General features: G+C 43.1%; 1 protein-coding gene across 5 annotated transcripts in view; it reads left to right on the top strand.

The window, feature by feature from the left end:
* The window catches only part of CD36 (CD36 molecule), a 73822-nt gene that overhangs the window by 42837 nt on the left and 13136 nt on the right, over positions 1 to 17849 (top strand). For all 5 annotated transcript variants that reach the window (XM_034765708.1, XM_034765669.1, XM_034765680.1 and 2 more), the window contains 5 exons: positions 7273 to 7430; positions 9261 to 9405; positions 11172 to 11351; positions 12832 to 12923; positions 14177 to 14223. In XM_034765708.1, coding sequence (XP_034621599.1) covers positions 7273 to 7430; positions 9261 to 9405; positions 11172 to 11351; positions 12832 to 12923; positions 14177 to 14223 — 622 coding nt within the window. The remainder of the gene's footprint in view (positions 1 to 7272; positions 7431 to 9260; positions 9406 to 11171; positions 11352 to 12831; positions 12924 to 14176; positions 14224 to 17849) is intronic.

Here is a 17849-nt window from a genome sequence, read left to right as displayed (position 1 = left end):
TCTCTGGCAGAGCAGCACTGTCCACACTGCTAGTTTTAGTAGGCTAGCTCAAGTGATGTTAGTGTAAGTTTATCTGCCCATCCTGGGAGGCTCACTCCCAACCACAGTGTAGACCTGCCTCTAGTGGTCACTCTGAAGAGTGGTTCTAAACCAGAGGTGAGGAACCTTTTTTATATCGGGGCCACTGACCCACGGGAGGACGTGGAGGCTCGGGGCTTCCCTAGGCTCTGTGGTGGGGCCAGAAATGAGAGGTTCAGAACGCGGGAGGGGACTCCAGGCTGGGACAGGGGGTTGAGGTGTGGGTGGTGGTGCAGGGCCTGGGAGGGTCTTAGGGTGCGTGAGGGGGTTCCAACCTGTGGCAGGGGTCAGGGAACAGGAGGGAGTTTGGAGTGCCGGGCTCCAGCCAGGCAACGCTTACCTCAGGTGGCTCCCGGTTGGCGGTGCAGTGGGGCTAAGGCAGGCTCCCTGCCTCCCCTGGCTCTGTGCTGCTCCCAGAAAAAGTGGCCATGTTCAGTCCCTAGGTGGAGGGGCCAGCTGGTTCTGCATGGTACATGCTGCCCCCGCAGCTCCCATTGGCCGAGGTTCCTGGCCAAAGGGAGCTGCAGAGCCAGAGCTGGGGGCAGGGGCAGCACACGGAGCTTCTCTGATTGCCCCTGCTCCTGGGGGTCGCAGGGACATGTCAGTCACTTCCGGGAGCTGCGCGGACCTGATCGGACTTTTAACAGCCTGGCAACCCCAGCTTCCCCCTGCAGCGGAGTGAGCCAGTGCTTGTGTCTCCAGCCCCACAGGGGTGGGAGCGTAGGCAGCACCAAGGCTCAGGGCTTCCAGCTAGCAGCCTGGACAATTGCCGCAGGCTGCATGAAATGAAGCAGCAGGCCATATCCTGCACAACTAACATCACATAGCCCCGAGTGCTTAGCCTATACCCTGGATCCTCTCTTTGTATAGCGCACTCCCATCCAGGGCTGGTGTGTTTTTTTTAGGCAGAGGCCTACTGAGGGCATCTCCACCCAGGCTGCCTCGCTCCAGCCCTGCATTGTCTGAGAGCTGCATTGGTGCTATACTGTGGCCAGGGCACCCTCGAAAACAGCAGCTTACAGCCAGGAGCTTACAGCCACAATGCAGTTCTGGCCCAGTCACTCCCCAGAACAGCTCCCAGGAGAGCTATGCCTTTACATGCACTCCCACAGACACACCAGCAGTAGCAGCCAGGCAGGGGCTAGGATCCAGTACCGCCCCAAGCCAGCTACAGCGAAGCTGTCAGAGGGGGGCATTTCCCCTTTTAAAGGTACCTGCCGCTGCCTCAGTAGGGCTCCAGTTAAGTTTCCCCTAATACTAGAGCTTGTGTGGTGGACAGAAGTTCCATTTGATGAAGGATTGTGAGATTTGGGAAGCTGGCTTTGTTCCAGTTAGGAATGAAACCCGAACATTTTGAAATTCTCCACAAAAGAAATTCTGATTTTTTAAAAAATAGTTTGGATCAATCAAAATGTTTTGTGTTTGCTTTTGACTTTTAAAATGTTACATTATAATATAGAATGAAACAAAGTCAGTTCAAAACAGAAAATGTCTCATTTAGAAAATGTCTAAACAAGACTTTTTTGATGTCATTGGACCTTCTTCTCCCTCCATTGTCCCTGCCCTCTCCCCTCCCCCGACAGAAAAAGGTTCCATGGAAGTTTTTCTTAGCAGCTCTACAGAACACCTAAAAGCTGTTTTAAGGAGATGCTTAGGCCAACAAATTATCTAATTCCAGCCTTCTAACCAACTCACCCTATGCATCTGCGGTAATGAGCCACCTGCCTCAGTGACTTGCCTCAGTGACTTGGTAGAATCCAATGTTCCTTAACCGTCCAACTCCTGATAACAGGGATATCCCTGATAACATGTTGGTATCTTTTAGGCAAATGCTGCCAGCCTGCTACAGGCTCATAGCAACACAGTACTGAAGTGTTCCACTTTAATCTTGCTGTGCAAGACTCACATTGCCAAGTTTAATTTCCTGCATACTATCAGTGATAATGATTACTGTACTCAGCAGTTTGACTCTCTGCCTATCTATTATCCATCATAAGCCTGATCCTCCTCTCTTTTATATCAGTGGAAGGGATCATGCTTGATTAACAACAGTGTATTTGGAAGGAGAATTGGGCCCTGCTTGCCTGTCCATATCAGTGATACTAACTAAACTCCTCTACATAATAAGTAGTAATACGGGGCCTAATCCTGCAGTGCGTAGTCAGGGCCTAACTGCTAAAAAACCTTCGTGGACTTTGACAGAAGTTTTTTCACATGCAGAGACTGAAAAAGCACTGCACAATTTGGCCTGATAAAGCCTGAATAAGGACTTTAATCTACATAAGACTCATCATTGTTGTCTTCACTTTAAAAGTAGTAAATAATTAAGGCAAACTAGAAAATATAACCCTGAGAATTATTCCTTCCCTGGGAATATATTTAGCTCAGTTTTACAGAATTTGGAATGCACATTTTCCGTTGCACAAGGCAGGTGATATACTCATAAAATGGCCAGGTGTGTGACAAAGCTGAGATAGGCCAATGTTAGCTTTGCTTTGCTTCAACCTGAGGTGCTCACAACGTTGGCAGCTTGAACTGCCCAGAAGTCAGCATCTTTTGGAGGCCTGTTCAGAGACATTGCCAAAGAGCAATTTTCCTTATTTTAGTTTTTTTCATCACCAAACATGTCAATTTGATTATTGTGAGGCTTCAAAATGAAGCCAATCCCCATTACTTTTGATTCTCATCATTCCCTGTATTTTTTCTCTGCTAGCTAACATATGGAAGGTCGGGATAAAAGGGGTAGGTTCAATCCAGGAGCAAGTGAGTGAAGGTCTCATTGTTTTTTCACATTTAGGCCATGGAGAGAATTTAATCCTGTGAAAGTACATTACAGAAGCATTAAATCTTGCATTCAGCACACTATAATCAATAAATGTGATATTAGAAATGGTCAAAACTTTCCATTGAAACATATTTTGGGGGGGAATAATAGCTTGTTGAATAGATGGAAATATTTGCAGAAAATTTGCTTTTGTCAAAAAAAATTGGGGTTTAGTTTTTAAATAAGAATGTTCAAAGTCTGATTTTTTTTAATGCAAACCCAAAATATTTTCCAATAAAAATGTGGACAAAAACAATATATATATATATATATATATGTGTGTGTGTGTGTGTGTGTGTGTGTGTATTGAAAGCATTTGCAAGAAAAAATAATCATTTCCCAACCTCCTCTATATGAAATTATATGGGCTCTGAGGTTACTACAGAGAATTCTTTCCTGGGTGTCTGGCTGGTAGGTCTTGCCCACATGCTCAGGGTCTAACTGATCACCATATTTGGAGTTGGGAAGGGGTTGGGTCAAATTGGCAGAGACCCTGGTTTTTTTGGGCAGGGGGGGGGGGGGGGGGCTGCCTTCCTTTGCAGCCTGGGGCACAGTCACTTGCAGGTTTAAACTAGTGTAAATGGTGGACTGTCTGTAACTTGAAGCCTTTAAATCATGATTTGAGGATTTCAGTAACTCAGCCAGAGGTTATGGGCCTATTACAGGAGTGGATGGGTGAGGTTCTGTGGCCTGCGATGTGCAGGAGGTCAGACTAGATGATCATGATGGTCCCTTCTGAATTTATCTCAGTCTGTGGAGTCTCATCCATTTATCATGGATAGCAATCAAGCACTTGGAAAGCATATTGTGGGTTGCACTTGATTTCCCAATATCTTAATTTGAGCTGACAAATATGAGAGAGAGAAGAAACTATTGAGGCTATAGCCAAAGCATGGAGTCCCCGTCTGACATTTCATTGTAAAGGCCAGCCAAGAAAACAAGACAATGGAGCATGTGGTGAGCTGGTCTCTGTGATCTGCAAAGTCCCCAACCGTGCTCTCTAGCCCCAGTTCTGAGAGGGTATGAATGTAAAGGACAAGCCCAGCTTTCATTAAAAAAAAAAAGTCTCTAGCCCTTTTCTTGCAAAGCTCTTTTGAAAATACAAACTGATGTCCAGTCCTTAGAGATTAATGTTTTCTGCTTTGATAAGTCCCCCTTTCCCTCTAGCCACACAGGGCTGGATTTTCAGACCTACTGAAACCTGTCACCATGTGTTCATGGAGGGAGAACAGACCAATTAGTGGTTTTGGGATGCAGTGCTTCGGAGGCTCTGACTTCACTGCCAAAAGAGGTGAGGTATTATCATGGGACAACGAAGGCATGTTAGCTCTCCTGCTGTAAAATGCTAGTGGAGATTAGGCTTTTCCATAAGGTTAACTAGGCAACGACAACCACAGGTGCACATATAGTGTTGTGTTCACTAAACTACATCATGGTAAAAACTACAGGTGCTTTATCTCCACTAGGATTTTACAGCAGGAGAGCTAATGTGCATTCATTATCCTGCCTTTTTTGGGGCTAGAACCTCTGCCAGCTATCTCTTAGCTGGAGGCTGCGGCGAAGCCAGTGTGGTCTCCTGGATACAGCCTAATAGCATAAGAAGTAGCTTGGCATTGTGTAGTAAACATGGGGCTGAAAGCAAGGGACTCCTGCATTCCAATCCCACCTCCGATAGTCTCTTTACGCAAAAATCAGACTATTTTAATTATACTGTGTAATGAGAGTGGTATGACCTTCCTAGTGGATGTAGTTATACTGGTACAGGCACCATTATATTGGTATAACTGTGGCTACACCAGGGGTTGTACTAGTATAATGATCACAGCCCTCTCTGAAATTGTTATACTAGTACAAAAACTGTGCATAAACCAGGCCTTAGTCAAGTCTCTTACCCTTTCTGCCATTGTCTCTCCTTCTGCAAAGTTGGCATGGTACCTAGCTCCTGGGAGACGGGGAGGGCCAGTGTGACGATTCAGCACTAAATGTTTGCAAACCATTGCGCTATCTGTTCCACAAATGAAAAGAACGGCAGGAATATGTGGGGTCAGGACAGAATCCCCACAGGTGAATCACCTCCAGTCCGAGAGGCTGATGAATACAGGCAACAGCTCGATTCTGAGCCGAGGGAGTTGTACAGCGCTTACATAAACTCCCTTCTCTTGGTCATATGGGGAATTCGTTGTGAACAGCATAACCAGGATTCCCCACTTCCTCCCCTGCCCAAGAATATGAAGACAATTATTAACCTTAAGGTGCTCATCCTCTGAGAAACCCTTGGGAACTGGTGTTCTATTGAAATCTCAGGGCCCTCGGGTGCCTGTCCTGCAAATGGCCTCATAATGGAAGGTCGATCTTTCCCCTGGATTAATATAATGCTGTGTCAGCATCCCTGGCCTTCTGGGGCTTGCACAATATTAAAGGCTCCGTTTTCTTTTTTTTCTTTTCTTTCTTTTTTTTTTGCTGACTTAGACTCTACGTGCAAGAGTACAATCTGAAAAGTTAGATCTGTTGCTGCTGCGTTTCTGTTCCCTCTCACACAAATATCTGTGCACATAAATTACTGCAGAGATTCAAACAGCAAGCCCAGGCTTTTAAACTATCACCAGTGTATTTATGAATCAGAGTATCAGAGTACAAACTGGCTGTATTTACACAAAGAAATTATTTTAAGCAACATCTTTATATAGCGCTCTCTAAAGCAACTTCTAAACGAGTGGTTCCTAATTGCTGACATTCTTTCTTTACGCAGTTCTGGTTTGTGCTGGGCAAGCTCAAAATGGCAAAATTGTGATGCAAAGAAAATCTGGAGAATTTTAACCCAAAAGCCCCTTCTTTCTTTTACAACACTCTGAACTGATGCCAGCATTTTAGTTTTTACTGCTACTGTGGGTGCTGCAAATTAACTAATTAATATTGCACAGGACTGGTACTCAGTAGAGCTGTGTGCAATTTTTTTGACAACTAGTTCATTCATCAAAAAATGCAGTTTTGGGCTGGCAAAAATAAAAGGAGAGGGAACAAAAATTGAAAAAGTTAAAACATTTCATTTTGGTATGTTCAAAATAAAATGTTTTGCCTTCTCATTTCTAAAGAATGTTTCCTTTTGAAATTTAGCTAGACTTAATTTAAAAAAAGAAAAAGTTAAAAATTACCCCAAACCAAAATGTTTCATTTCAGGCAAATTAAATATTCCATTCAAACTGATTTTTCCCCCCACTTTTTGTTTCAGCAAGAAAAACCAAGGAAAAAAATCCATTTTGGGTTGACCCAAATTAATTTTTTTGTTACTTATTTTTTGGTTCAGTGGCCAAACTGGAAATTCAGTCAGCTCTTTGCTAAGTAGTTTTGCCTTTGCTATATGGAAAATAATTTACTGAATATTTAAAGCTTGATTCCTCCATTGAACAACAGGCACAGGTAAAGATTTTCTTAAACGACATGCTAAGGATTGTTTAGTTTTATTTTAAACTTTCTTGTCTAGAATACTCAAAGGATGTGGTACTGGAACCTAAGCCAACTCCCATTAAAGTCAATGGTAAGGTTCCCAGTGACTTCACTGGAAGTTCTATCAGGTTCTTGATGACTTACAGCTGTGACCAGATTGTATCCTCATGTACGTCTGACTCCATAGTCTAGCCAGACCACTGTTTTTAAAGCTTCATCAGAAATGATTGCCACAAGCCTCGTATGAATGATAAAATCGCTTTTGCCACCCGTTTGCAGACACTTTACTATCACATGTTGCTAGATTTGGTTTTTTTCCCCCCATCTGGTTAACAAAAGGCTAAACTGTCTATTTTAGGCTATGTCTACACTGCAGTTAAACTCCCATGGCTGACCTGTGTCAGCTGACTCATGCTTGCAGGGCTTGGGCTAAGGGGCAGTTTATTTGCAGAGTAGACATTCAAGTACAGACTGGAGCCAGGGCTCTGGGACCCCATGGGGAGGAGGGTCCCAGAGCTTGGGCTCCAGTCCAAGCCCCCACATCTATATTGCAATTAAAAAGCCCCTTAGCCTGAGCCCCTTAGCCCAAGTCAGCGGACATGGGCCAGCTGTCGGTGTTTAATTGCAGTGTAGCCATACCCTTAGGTACCCATCACTATTGTATTTGAGTGCCTCACAATCTTGTTTTACTTCACAATGCCTCTGTGACTTAGTAATATTCTCCCCATTTTACATCTGGGGACCAGAAACACAGAGAGTGGTAAGTGACTTACCCAAGGTCATAAGGAAATCTGAAGCAGAGTAGGGAAGGTGGGGTTCAATACCCGTGTCTAGGCTACTGCCCTAACATCATTCCTCTCTATCCTGGAGTGCTCAGAGCAACAATTTTGCTGTGGTTAATTTCAGTTTTGCTATTGTGCTTGCAGGAAGATGTCATCGAAAATGGTACAATAGCTTATGAAAACTGGGTTGTGCCAGGGAGTCCTGTTTACAGGCAGTTTTGGTTCTATGATGTGCAAAATCCACAGGAAGTGATGAATGGATCACGGCCAATACTCAAACAAATTGGACCTTACACATACAGGTAGGCAAATGCTTTCAAAATATGTTATATGTCGTATTAGGAGTATTGTAAAAGTTACTGAAAGCTCTTCTGAATGATACACTGTCGATGAGAAAGAGCTGCAGACATAACAGGTATGCCTTAAAATCTCCATAGATCCACTGCACATATAACATCGACAGACCCTGGTCTTCAGCAGGCGAGAGTCACGCACACACAACCACATTGCATTCATGTGCGCAAATTGGGTAAAGGCACATATAAATAAGAAGTGAAATGCAAATTAATATGATTTTCATGTGGGACAGCTTGCTTGATGCCCTGATCTAGCCTGGCGATTAGGCATGTTGGATCAAGGCCTGAAAGCATTCGGGCATTTATAAGTATAATAGGGGCATCCACATTTTGTCGATGTACCTGTTGTAGTATTATCAACCCCAAGCATATCCAGAATAGGGACCACTAAAATCATGAGATTGGCTTTAAAATCATAAGAAATTAAAAAATATATATATTTTTATTTGTCTCCTGTGAATCTTTAGGGTCCCATTTCCATGCTTTTCTCTGCAACCATCAGGGCTAGAAACTTTCCTTAAAAAAAAAAGCGCACTGGGATTCTCACATCTTCATAGCATCAATTATGCCGAGACTCACAATAAAATTGAGAAAGTTGGCAACGCTGTTGCATCTGTAGCTAAAATGTTGGCCCTGAAGGTTCACAAGTACTGTTAATGTAGTCTGCAAAACTCAAACCACTAAAATATTCCTTTCCCCAAGTTTATTTACCAAGGCCCAGATTCAGCAGCTCATCCCTATTCAGCAAAGCATGTAAGTACATAATTAACTTAAGTAGGGTGACCAAATGTCCCGATTTTATAGGGACAGTCCCGATTTTGGGGGCTTTTTCTTATATAGGCACCTATTCCCCCCCACCCCCTGTCCTGATTTTTCACACTTGCCCTCTGGTCACCCTAACCTTTAGTCACGTCGTTATGTCCAATTCACTACAAGCGACAGGCCTCTTCCACCTCAGTGTCTTCTGGGGACACAATCTCTCACTTTCCAACATAATGGCCTAGGAAAACAAATCATAATAGCTTCTACTGACCTCCCTGAACTCATGAGAGAGGCTCATCCAATCAGAGAACCTGAACAATGTATGATATGATGAACTCCAACTAATTCAGATCAAAACTTGAAGAGCTGTGTAATAATATTGTTGCCATCCAGATAGTGTGTATGTGTGTGTGTGTGGAGGGACTATCTAATCATGCATTGAAGAAATTACTGAAGAGGCAAAAATATTTCACAGGAAACAGTATTTTCACAGATACTCCTGGAATTCTAAGTCTCTATATACAATGCAACTGGGGTGTCTGAGTGCAGCACATGGAGGTATACCCGAGCTAGCTTAAATCTAGCTAGCACAGCTACCAATAGCAGTGAAGCTGGTACAGCATCAGCTTCAGTGAGAGCTATACAAGCCTACCTGGGACCATGGGTGCTTACTCAGGCTGCTAGTCCACAACGAAGCCTGTGCTGCCATGTCTTCTCTACTTTTGGTACCCGAGCTACCAAGATTAAAGACAGCATTGGTATATCTATACATGCTGCCATCACACCTCTGACTGTGGTGCAGATGTTCCCAAAAAGGGACATATTTACAATCTTTCCCCTGTCACAGTTAGAGCTAGTTGGAAAATGGTGCAAATTTTTCTTGAGAAAGTTTTGAAATTCCTCAGGAAAACTTTTCAGCAGTGTTTCAAACAAGAGAAACCAGCTCTAGTCATGCCCAGTGAACCATATGGCTCTAAAATCAATGTTAAACTATGTTTTTTTTTGTATTTTAAGGATGCGATATTTACCCAAAGAAAATATCACTCAACATCCTGACTACACCGTGTCCTATATGCTGCCAAATGTTGCTCGTTTCGAGCCTGATATGTCAGTTGGGTCCGAAAATGACACCTTTACCTGCATCAATCTCGCTGTTGTTGTAAGTAAAGAAAAGAAACAATAATATCCCAGCCTGGGTATTGAAGGATTAAGGGCAAGAGGAGAGAAGTTATAGCTAATAACAAAACTGCAGGGTGGGCTCCATTGACCTAAAACACAGGGGGCTCGATTCTTTGCACCACTCTGGCAGTGTCAAAGCAGCTTGAAAGTGGGAATATATTACATGTAATTTAAGGCTCCTTTATACTCTTTACACCGTGCTCTTAGTGTAAATGCAAATCAGGCCCAGGGACCAATTAGTGTCGACAAAACACAAAGCCAGCAGCAAAACCTTTCACGTGGGATTTATCTACATAGGACAAGAGGAGTTTATTTTTCAGTTTTAATGTGAAATTAAACTTATTATCTTGGAGACTGGAATTCCCTCTCTATCCAAGATACAGTGCAAGCAGTGCATTGTGGGTTTTACACACTGCTCTGGCAGTCTCCTCAACCCTGCTCTGAAGGCAGAGGCTGGAACAAATCCCATGCTTTTTCTATACCTGGCCTCCCTACTACAATGGCTAACAATGGTGCCAATTAGTGCCAATGGGATACTGTCCCCTGAGCTAATCAGTCCTGTTGAGATCACAGTCCGTTTAAGAAAAAGTACATTGTCCAAGAAGCCTGGGACCTGATCGGTAGAGTGGTACTAGACTTGTTTTTGTCTGCCTGAATTATTTGTGTATTTCCATATCATTAGAACAATTGGCTTTGCATATTTGTATTGGTGCTTGGCTTTGTTGCTGAATTATCTTGAGTTAAGACAAATACTTTGCATTATTATCTTGTATCTCCAGATTTTAAGCAGAACTGCTTTAAAACTGATGCTATAAAACAACTACCATTTATTAATTATTATTATTATTACAAACACTAGTATGCTTGATGCTGTGCAATACAGAGAGGAAGAATCTGGAGTTGAATGATAGTCCTGTAGTTAAGGCACTGAACTGGGACTCTCAAGGTGTGGGTTTAATTTCCAACTTTTCCACAGACTGTCTATGTGATCTGTGCTTGATTTCTCTGTGCTTCAGTTCCCCATCTGTACAATGAGAATAACAACACTCTGTTTTCCCCACCCTTTGTCTATCTTGTCTATGCAAACTATGAGGGACTCTCTCGCTATGTCTTTATACAGCACTTAAAAAAAGAGGCCTTCATGCTGTTTGGCACCTTGAGGAGCTACTTTAATTATAATGCTAGTAACAGCATGATTACATTTTGCATTTGAAAATGTTTGAATTTCAATGTTCATTGACCAAAAGGAGACAATTTTTGGGTGTGTGTGACAAATTTGTGTTTTTTTAAACCATCTCTAATTCTAAATTAAATAAACGTAGCTCCTTTCAATCGAGAGCATCCAAGTGCTTTAGCAATATTAAGCAAGGCTAGTATTTTCGAACCTGTATGCACAATGTTAAGCACCTAAATTCATATCAAGGCCCTAATTCCACAAAGCACATGCTTATTTGAAAGCTCTGTCCAGTCCCGGACCCTCTGTGCACCCGTCCCACCCGCTTTCTTGCAGTGTGGGAGCAGTGACCCTAACAGCTTGCTCTTATGCCTCACGTCTTAACTTGCACTCTGGACAGGCTGCACAGAGGGTTAGGGAAGGCCCTTTCTCCCCTTACTCCATTTCACAGCCTTATTAGTCCCAGCTAAATCTGTCCCCCAGTACATATATAAATAATAATAATGAATACATCTTCTTTGGCACTGAATGTGTCTGCCAGATCATACTAACTGTTGTTATTATTATTGCAGGCCGCACCTGCCATGTATCAAAACTCTTTTGTACAGATATTGCTAAATACATGGATCAAGTCATCTAAATCGCTCATGCTGCAAACCAGAAGTGTGAAAGAAATTCTTTGGGGCTACGAAGACCCATTCTTAAAGAAAGTACTATTTCCTGTGGATCGAACAATTGGTGTCTTCTACCCTGTAAGTAAAATCTGTGAGGAGAAACACCTGTGGTGAACGTTCTGTGGAAAGAGACTTGGACAACTTGACAATGGCAGTTAGGGAGATAGCACCTAAAGGTAAGTCTGCACTGCCTTTTAAAACCTGCGGCTGTGAATCTCAGAGCCTGGGTCCGTAAAATTTAAGCTTGGGGGCCTTGTGCTAGATTGCAAAAATGTGTAGCCACTCGGGCTTGACCTGGAGGTCAGGGTCTGACACCCAGGAAGGGGTGTGGGTTTCAGAGCCCAGGCTGCAGCCAGAGTCACAATGTCTACGCTGCTGTTTTCATCATCATAGTGCGATCCCAATTCAGTAGACCTTTCCTCTGAGATGCGCTGCCGGGGGGTTTAAAACTCAGTATAGACATACCTTAATATGTCCCCCTATTCACAGATATCGACATTCTCTCTTGGGAAGCAAAAAGAGGAAAGAAATGGATAATCAATGGAAGTGACTGGAGAGCATCAACCCTGTTCCATATGATTCTTATCCTGCAAAAATACCCCCCACACCTGGACCCTGCTTCTTTATAGAGTCCTACTGGAGTCATAAGGACTCTGTGCAAGAGTCCATGTGTGTGTGGACTCTGTTTCATGAATGGAGCCGATGATGATGATGGTTTGGAAGTGGGGGAAGAGAGCTCTTCAGTGGCATTCTTGTATCTGATAAAATCAGCAGAATGTGCTCTCTTCTGTTTTGCTACAGCGTGGCACAGTCATGGGTGGGGCAACAAGGCAGAGTGGCATAGGTCTAAGCCATCCAAACATTTCAAGGATAAGTGTGTAGGTGGCTGGAGTTGGAGAAAGTGTCCTGTCGCTAGAATCCCTTTGGGAATTACTATGTATTTGTCTGCTCCTCTACTATGAGGCAACAGAGAGAAAGATAGATACCCAGCCAGCATGTACAGCAGACAGCAAAATTTGTACTAGCCGGCGGGGCTGGCGCCCACAGATATGGGTAGAGATCCACCTTCCTAGTCGTTCCTCTAACACTTAGTTGGTTGGAATCTTTCCCAGCTGCTGCTTAGATAAGAAGAAATAATTTATACTGTCTCTCCACACTAGTGCACCTATTCACTGGGGGCAGGATCTGACCTTTTAGGCCCTGATTTAGCAAAGCACTTAATTCAGGTGCTTAAACTGAGGCAAGTTAAGTCCCGATGGAACTATTAGTGTATATCAAGTTTAGCACATGCTTAAGTGTTTTCCTGAATCAGGTGCTTAGTTTCTGTTTGCTATTAGCATTAACAAATAGGTGATTCCAATCATCAAAATCTCCATCCCAACCGTAACTCCAAAATATATGAGGACAAAAACCCACACCTGATGTTTGCACAGTGAAGAAGAGCATAAAGTTCATAGAAGATAAGAACATAAAGGACAATTATTCATATATGACCTTGCTAAAAGTCCTGGGAGCAGTAAAACTAAACTGTTGTTCCCTGTTCTTGTGTCTTTTGCAGTATAATGGCACATCTGATGGACTGTACAGAGTCTTTAATGGGAAAGATGACATAAGCAAAACTGCAATAATTCAATCCTATAAAAACAAAAGGTACCATAAGTATTGCTGATAAGAGAAATGTGCATATTTTCTATGCGTGACTCTATACAAGACATTATGGCCTGTTTCAGAGCCCGTTGTAGTCAATTGAAAGACTCATTTACTTCAACGAATGCTGGATCAGGTCTAGGATCAGCAAAACCATAGTCTCTTTTTTAGCCCACCATGGGTCCATTATGGCCTTGAATTTCAGGGAGTTATGGATAGTGTAATCTAATGAGTTGCTGCTGTTTTCCCTTGCAAGTGTTTGGATCCCTTTAATCCCCTTCCCTATGCCACTGGTTTCAGAGGATATGATTGAATACAGTTTGGCCAGATAAAAATACCAAAAGAAATTGCCACTGCTTTCTATTCTTGTACCTTTTTCAATGTATTGAATGAGTGACTACTTTATTGTGGAGCCATTAAAGTTAGAAAGTCATAGCAACACCCAGGGCCGGCTTCAGGCACCAGCATTCCAAGCAGGTGCTTGGGGTGGCAATCTGTAAGGGGCGGCAGTCTGTGTGTTTTTGCCGCCATAGCAGCACGCCAAATTGCCGCCGCGGACGGCGGGGGCAGTCCATGTGCCGTTAGGGCGGCATGCGCATTTCCACGGGGGTGCAATTCGGTGGCAACTTCTATGTTTAGCTGCCCACGGCACATGGGCTTCTGTCTTCCGGCTGCTAAACATAGAAGTTGCCACCGAATTGCACCCCCCGTGGAAATGCGCATGCCGCCCTAACGGCACATGGACTGCCATAAGTGCCATTGAGCCTTTTATGCTTTTCTTTTTAACCAGGAAATCTCAGATTTCTTCATTATGTTTCCCTATTTGCAAAGATCAAAATGTGCACATTTCAGCTGAGATTACATTTATTTCAGATGAAAGGAAACAGCATGCAAAGGAAGAACAAATTCAGAGCCTGCTTCTCCTTGCACTTACATCATGAATAGTTACAGCAAAGTCAGTGGGGCTATAATGGTGTAACTGAAGCGTTTCAGGCCCAAAACCTCGATGAGAAGAGCAAGTGAAGTGATTCACTCTGAAACATTCTGCATCTGAACTAAAAACCAAAACCTGCATCAAGGAGGGGACTTCTCTATATTGAAAGCATCCCCGTTAAGTTACATAGGCCCTGCTTCAGCAGTGAGTGATCGCAACTACATAGCAGGGCCTATGTAGCTAATTGGGTAATGAAATAGATTACATTAAACAATACATGGCATGTGGCATGACCAGGAACTGTTTTTGTTTTTCGTTAAAGCACTCTTTCCATGTGGGCTGGCCAGTGTGACATGGTCAATGGAACAGGTGAGCCTGCCTCTCTCTCTCTCTCTCTCTCTCTGTTCATAAGAGAATTCCCATCTTAGTGAAAGCACCATGGGCCGCAGAAAAGTTTCCAGCAGTCTTTTCCCTTGTAATTGTGTGTACAGTGTAATGCAGCAGAGATTTCTTTTTGTGTAATATCTGAATACAATCCGGGTCCCAAAATGCTACAAAGAGTTAAGTAATGCACTCACGGAAAAACTATACTAGAGAAAATATTATACCGCAGATGCTGCAATCTGGTGGCCTGGGCTTGTGGAAGCCATAGAGAAGGCTGTTGCAATAGTAAAAGTGTTATAGACATGGACAGTAGTGGCAAATGGGGGTCTGAGCAAAGAGTGGTGACAGACGATACCGCGTTACATTGGAGGATATGTCTAATGTTTCTCTCTTTGAAGCACTTAGATGAAGGAAGTTCAGATGAAGCCACAAATTCATTTGGTCAAAACAAGTAGCAAGGGTGGACATGGAGGTGTCAAAATGCATGTACAGTTGTGTTACCATTGTCATTGTAAAAGCAATAGCTAAGATTAAAGATAGACCAAGATGACCAAAAGGGAGAAGATAGATAGGAAGGAGCAGAAGGCCAAGAAATTAATCCCGTGGGACTACACGCTCGCAATAATACAAAGGGACACCACAAACTTTGAACAGTTTATCTTGCATGTTGTGTGTACCTGAAGTCTCTTCCCAATAGTCTTAAGCCAGAGAGTGTGAAAACAAGCAAGTTTATTTGTACTGTACAGTGCTAGCTAGTATAGAGCATTCTTTTTACAGTAAAGCACACATGTGATTCAGGTATGATAACACCTTACTAGTGCTTAAGTTTCTTATGAAGGCTGAGTCAGGAAGGATTGATTTTTTATTGCAGTCGGTGCTAGTGATTATTTGTTAAGCAGTATTCTTAGCTTCTGGGACTTTTTTTCATCTCTTTCGTCTTTGACTTGAACCTTTCTCCCATTCTCTGCCTTTATTTTGCTCTTCCTTCCTTGCCATGGTGAAACCAGGCTTGCAGACTGGACACTATATGCATTCTCTGGTAAATGGATTCAGTGGCTCTGGTGAGGTATAAACTGAAGTTAATCAACCCATGCTTGATGAATAAAAAGGATTTTACATATACATTCATAATGGCTGCTCAAGAGAGATTATGACCTTGGAGAATTAAACAGGACCCTAAAATCCTGTCAGCACCTGTGAGAGCTGCTTCTTAGTCAGGTATTGTATCTGAGAGGATATGGATGGAGAATGAAGGAAAGTGTTTTGTAGCCAGAGATGGAGTTGAACCTATTGTGCCTGTTCTAATTCTTTTTCTTTGTCTCTTTTATGGTTGTTAATCCTAGAATGAAATGTAACTGTGGTAACAGGTTTAAAGAGGAAGGCTTGCTTGCATTAAACTGTCAAAGGACTCTATATTTGTCTTTTAAATTCCCAGTGCCCTAGCAAAAGAACAGAAGATTTTTAATAGTAAAATTAGCAGCCTCCAGAGATGACTATTAGTCACTGTGTGATCCCACTCAGTGTTTATTGGATATTCAGTTTGTTGTCACAACAAGCACTAGGTTCAGCTAGGCCAACTGCAAATCAGAGTTCTGTATGGCAAGAATTCCTCCTTCTCTTGTGGACTTTCATATCACGGAGTGGAGCTGTTTCCCCTTACTAGATAAAATGAAGTGTTTAGATAACTAAATTAAACACCATAGGCAACATTCGCATCCAAGGATTTGAAAGTGAGTCAGGTTTTGCTGACCCATTTCCTAGGCTGTCAGGATTTAGGAATAGCACACAGACATGTGCTGGAGGACAGGGTCATAATTCAAAATGATCTGGACAAATTGGAGAAATGGTCTGAAGTAAACAGGATGAAGTTTAACAAAGACAAATGCAAAGTGCTCCACTTAGGAAGGAACAATCAGTTGCACTCTCAGCAAGTTTGCAGATGACACTAAACTAGGAAAAAGAAGAACAGGAGTACTTGTGGCACCTTAGAGACTAACAAATTTATTAGAGCATAAGCTTTCGTGGACTACAGCCCACTTCTTCTTTTTGCGGATACAGACTAACACGGCTGTTACTCTGAAACTAAACTAGGAGGCGTGGTAGATACACTAGAGGGTAGGGATCGGATACAGAGGGACCTAGACAAATTAGAGGATTGGGCCAAAAAAAACCTGATGTGGTTCAACAAGGACAAGTGCAGAGTCCTGCACTTAGGACGGAAGAATCCCATGCACTGCTACAGACTAGGGACCGAATGGCTAGGTAGCAGTTCTGCAGAAAAGGACCTAGGGGTCACAGTGGATGAGAAGCTGGATATGAGTCAACAGTGTGCTCTTGTTGCCAAGAAGGCTAACGGCATTTTGGGCTGTATAAGTAGGGGTGTTGCCAGCAGATCGAGGAACATGATCATTTCCCTTTATTCAACATTGGTGAGGCCTCATCTAGAATACTGTGTCCAGTTTTGGACCCCACACTACAAGAAGGATGTGGAAAAATTGGAAAGAGTCCAGCGGAGGGCAACAAAAATGATTAGGGGTCTGGAGCACATGACTTATGAGGAGAGGCTGAGGGAACTGGGATTGTTTAGTCTCCAGAAGAGAAGAATGAGGGGGGATTTGATAGCAGCCTTCGAGTACCTGAAGCGGGGTTCCAAAGAGGATGGAGCTCGGCTGTTCTCAGTGGTGGCAGATGACAGAACAAGGAGCAATGGTCTCAAGTTGCAGTGGGGGAGGTCCAGGTTGGATATTAGGAAAAACTATTTCACAAGGAGGGTGGTGAAGCACTGGAATGCGTTACCTGGGGAGGTGGTGGAGTCTCCTTCCTTGGAGGTTTTTAAGGCCCGGCTTGACAAAGCCCTGGCTGGGATGATTTAGTTGGGAATTAGTCCTGCTTTGAGCAGGGGGTTGGACTAGATGACCTCTTGAGGTCCCTTCCAACCCTGATATTCTATGATTCTATGATTCACACATACAGAATGGGAAGAGACTGTCTAGGAAAGAGTACGGTAGAACGGGATCTAGGGGTTATAGTGGACCACAAGCTAAATATGAGTCAACAGTGTGATGCTGTTACAAAAAAAGCAAACATGATTCTGGGATGTATTAACAGCTGTGTTGTGAGCAAGACACGAGAAGTCATTCTTCTGCTCTACTCTGCGCTGGTTAGGCCTCAACTGGAGTATTGTGTCCAGTTCTGGGCACCGCATTTCAAGAAAGATATGGAGAAATTGGAGAGGGTCCAGAGAAGAGCAACAAGAATGATTAAAGGTCTTGAGAACATGATCTATGAAGGAAGGCTGAAAGAATTGGGTTTGTTTAGTTTGGAAAAGAGAAGACTGAGAGGGGAAACGATACCAGTTTTCAGGTATCTAAAAGGGTGTCATAAGGAGGAGGGAGAAAACTTTGTTCACCTTAGCCTGTAAGGATAGAACAAGAAGCAATGGGCTTAAACTGCAGCAAGGTAGGTCTAGGTTGGACATTAGGAAAAAGTTCCTAACTGTCAGGGTGGTTAAACACTGGAATAAATTGCCTAGAGAGGTTGTGGAATCTCCATCTCTGGAGATATTTAAGAGTAGGTTAGATAAATGTCTATCAGGGATGGTCTAGACAGTA

Source organism: Trachemys scripta, chromosome 1 (genome assembly GCF_013100865.1).
Source record: "Trachemys scripta elegans isolate TJP31775 chromosome 1, CAS_Tse_1.0, whole genome shotgun sequence".
Lineage (NCBI taxonomy): Eukaryota > Metazoa > Chordata > Testudines > Emydidae > Trachemys > Trachemys scripta.
This window is presented reverse-complemented; position numbering and strand designations above follow the sequence as displayed.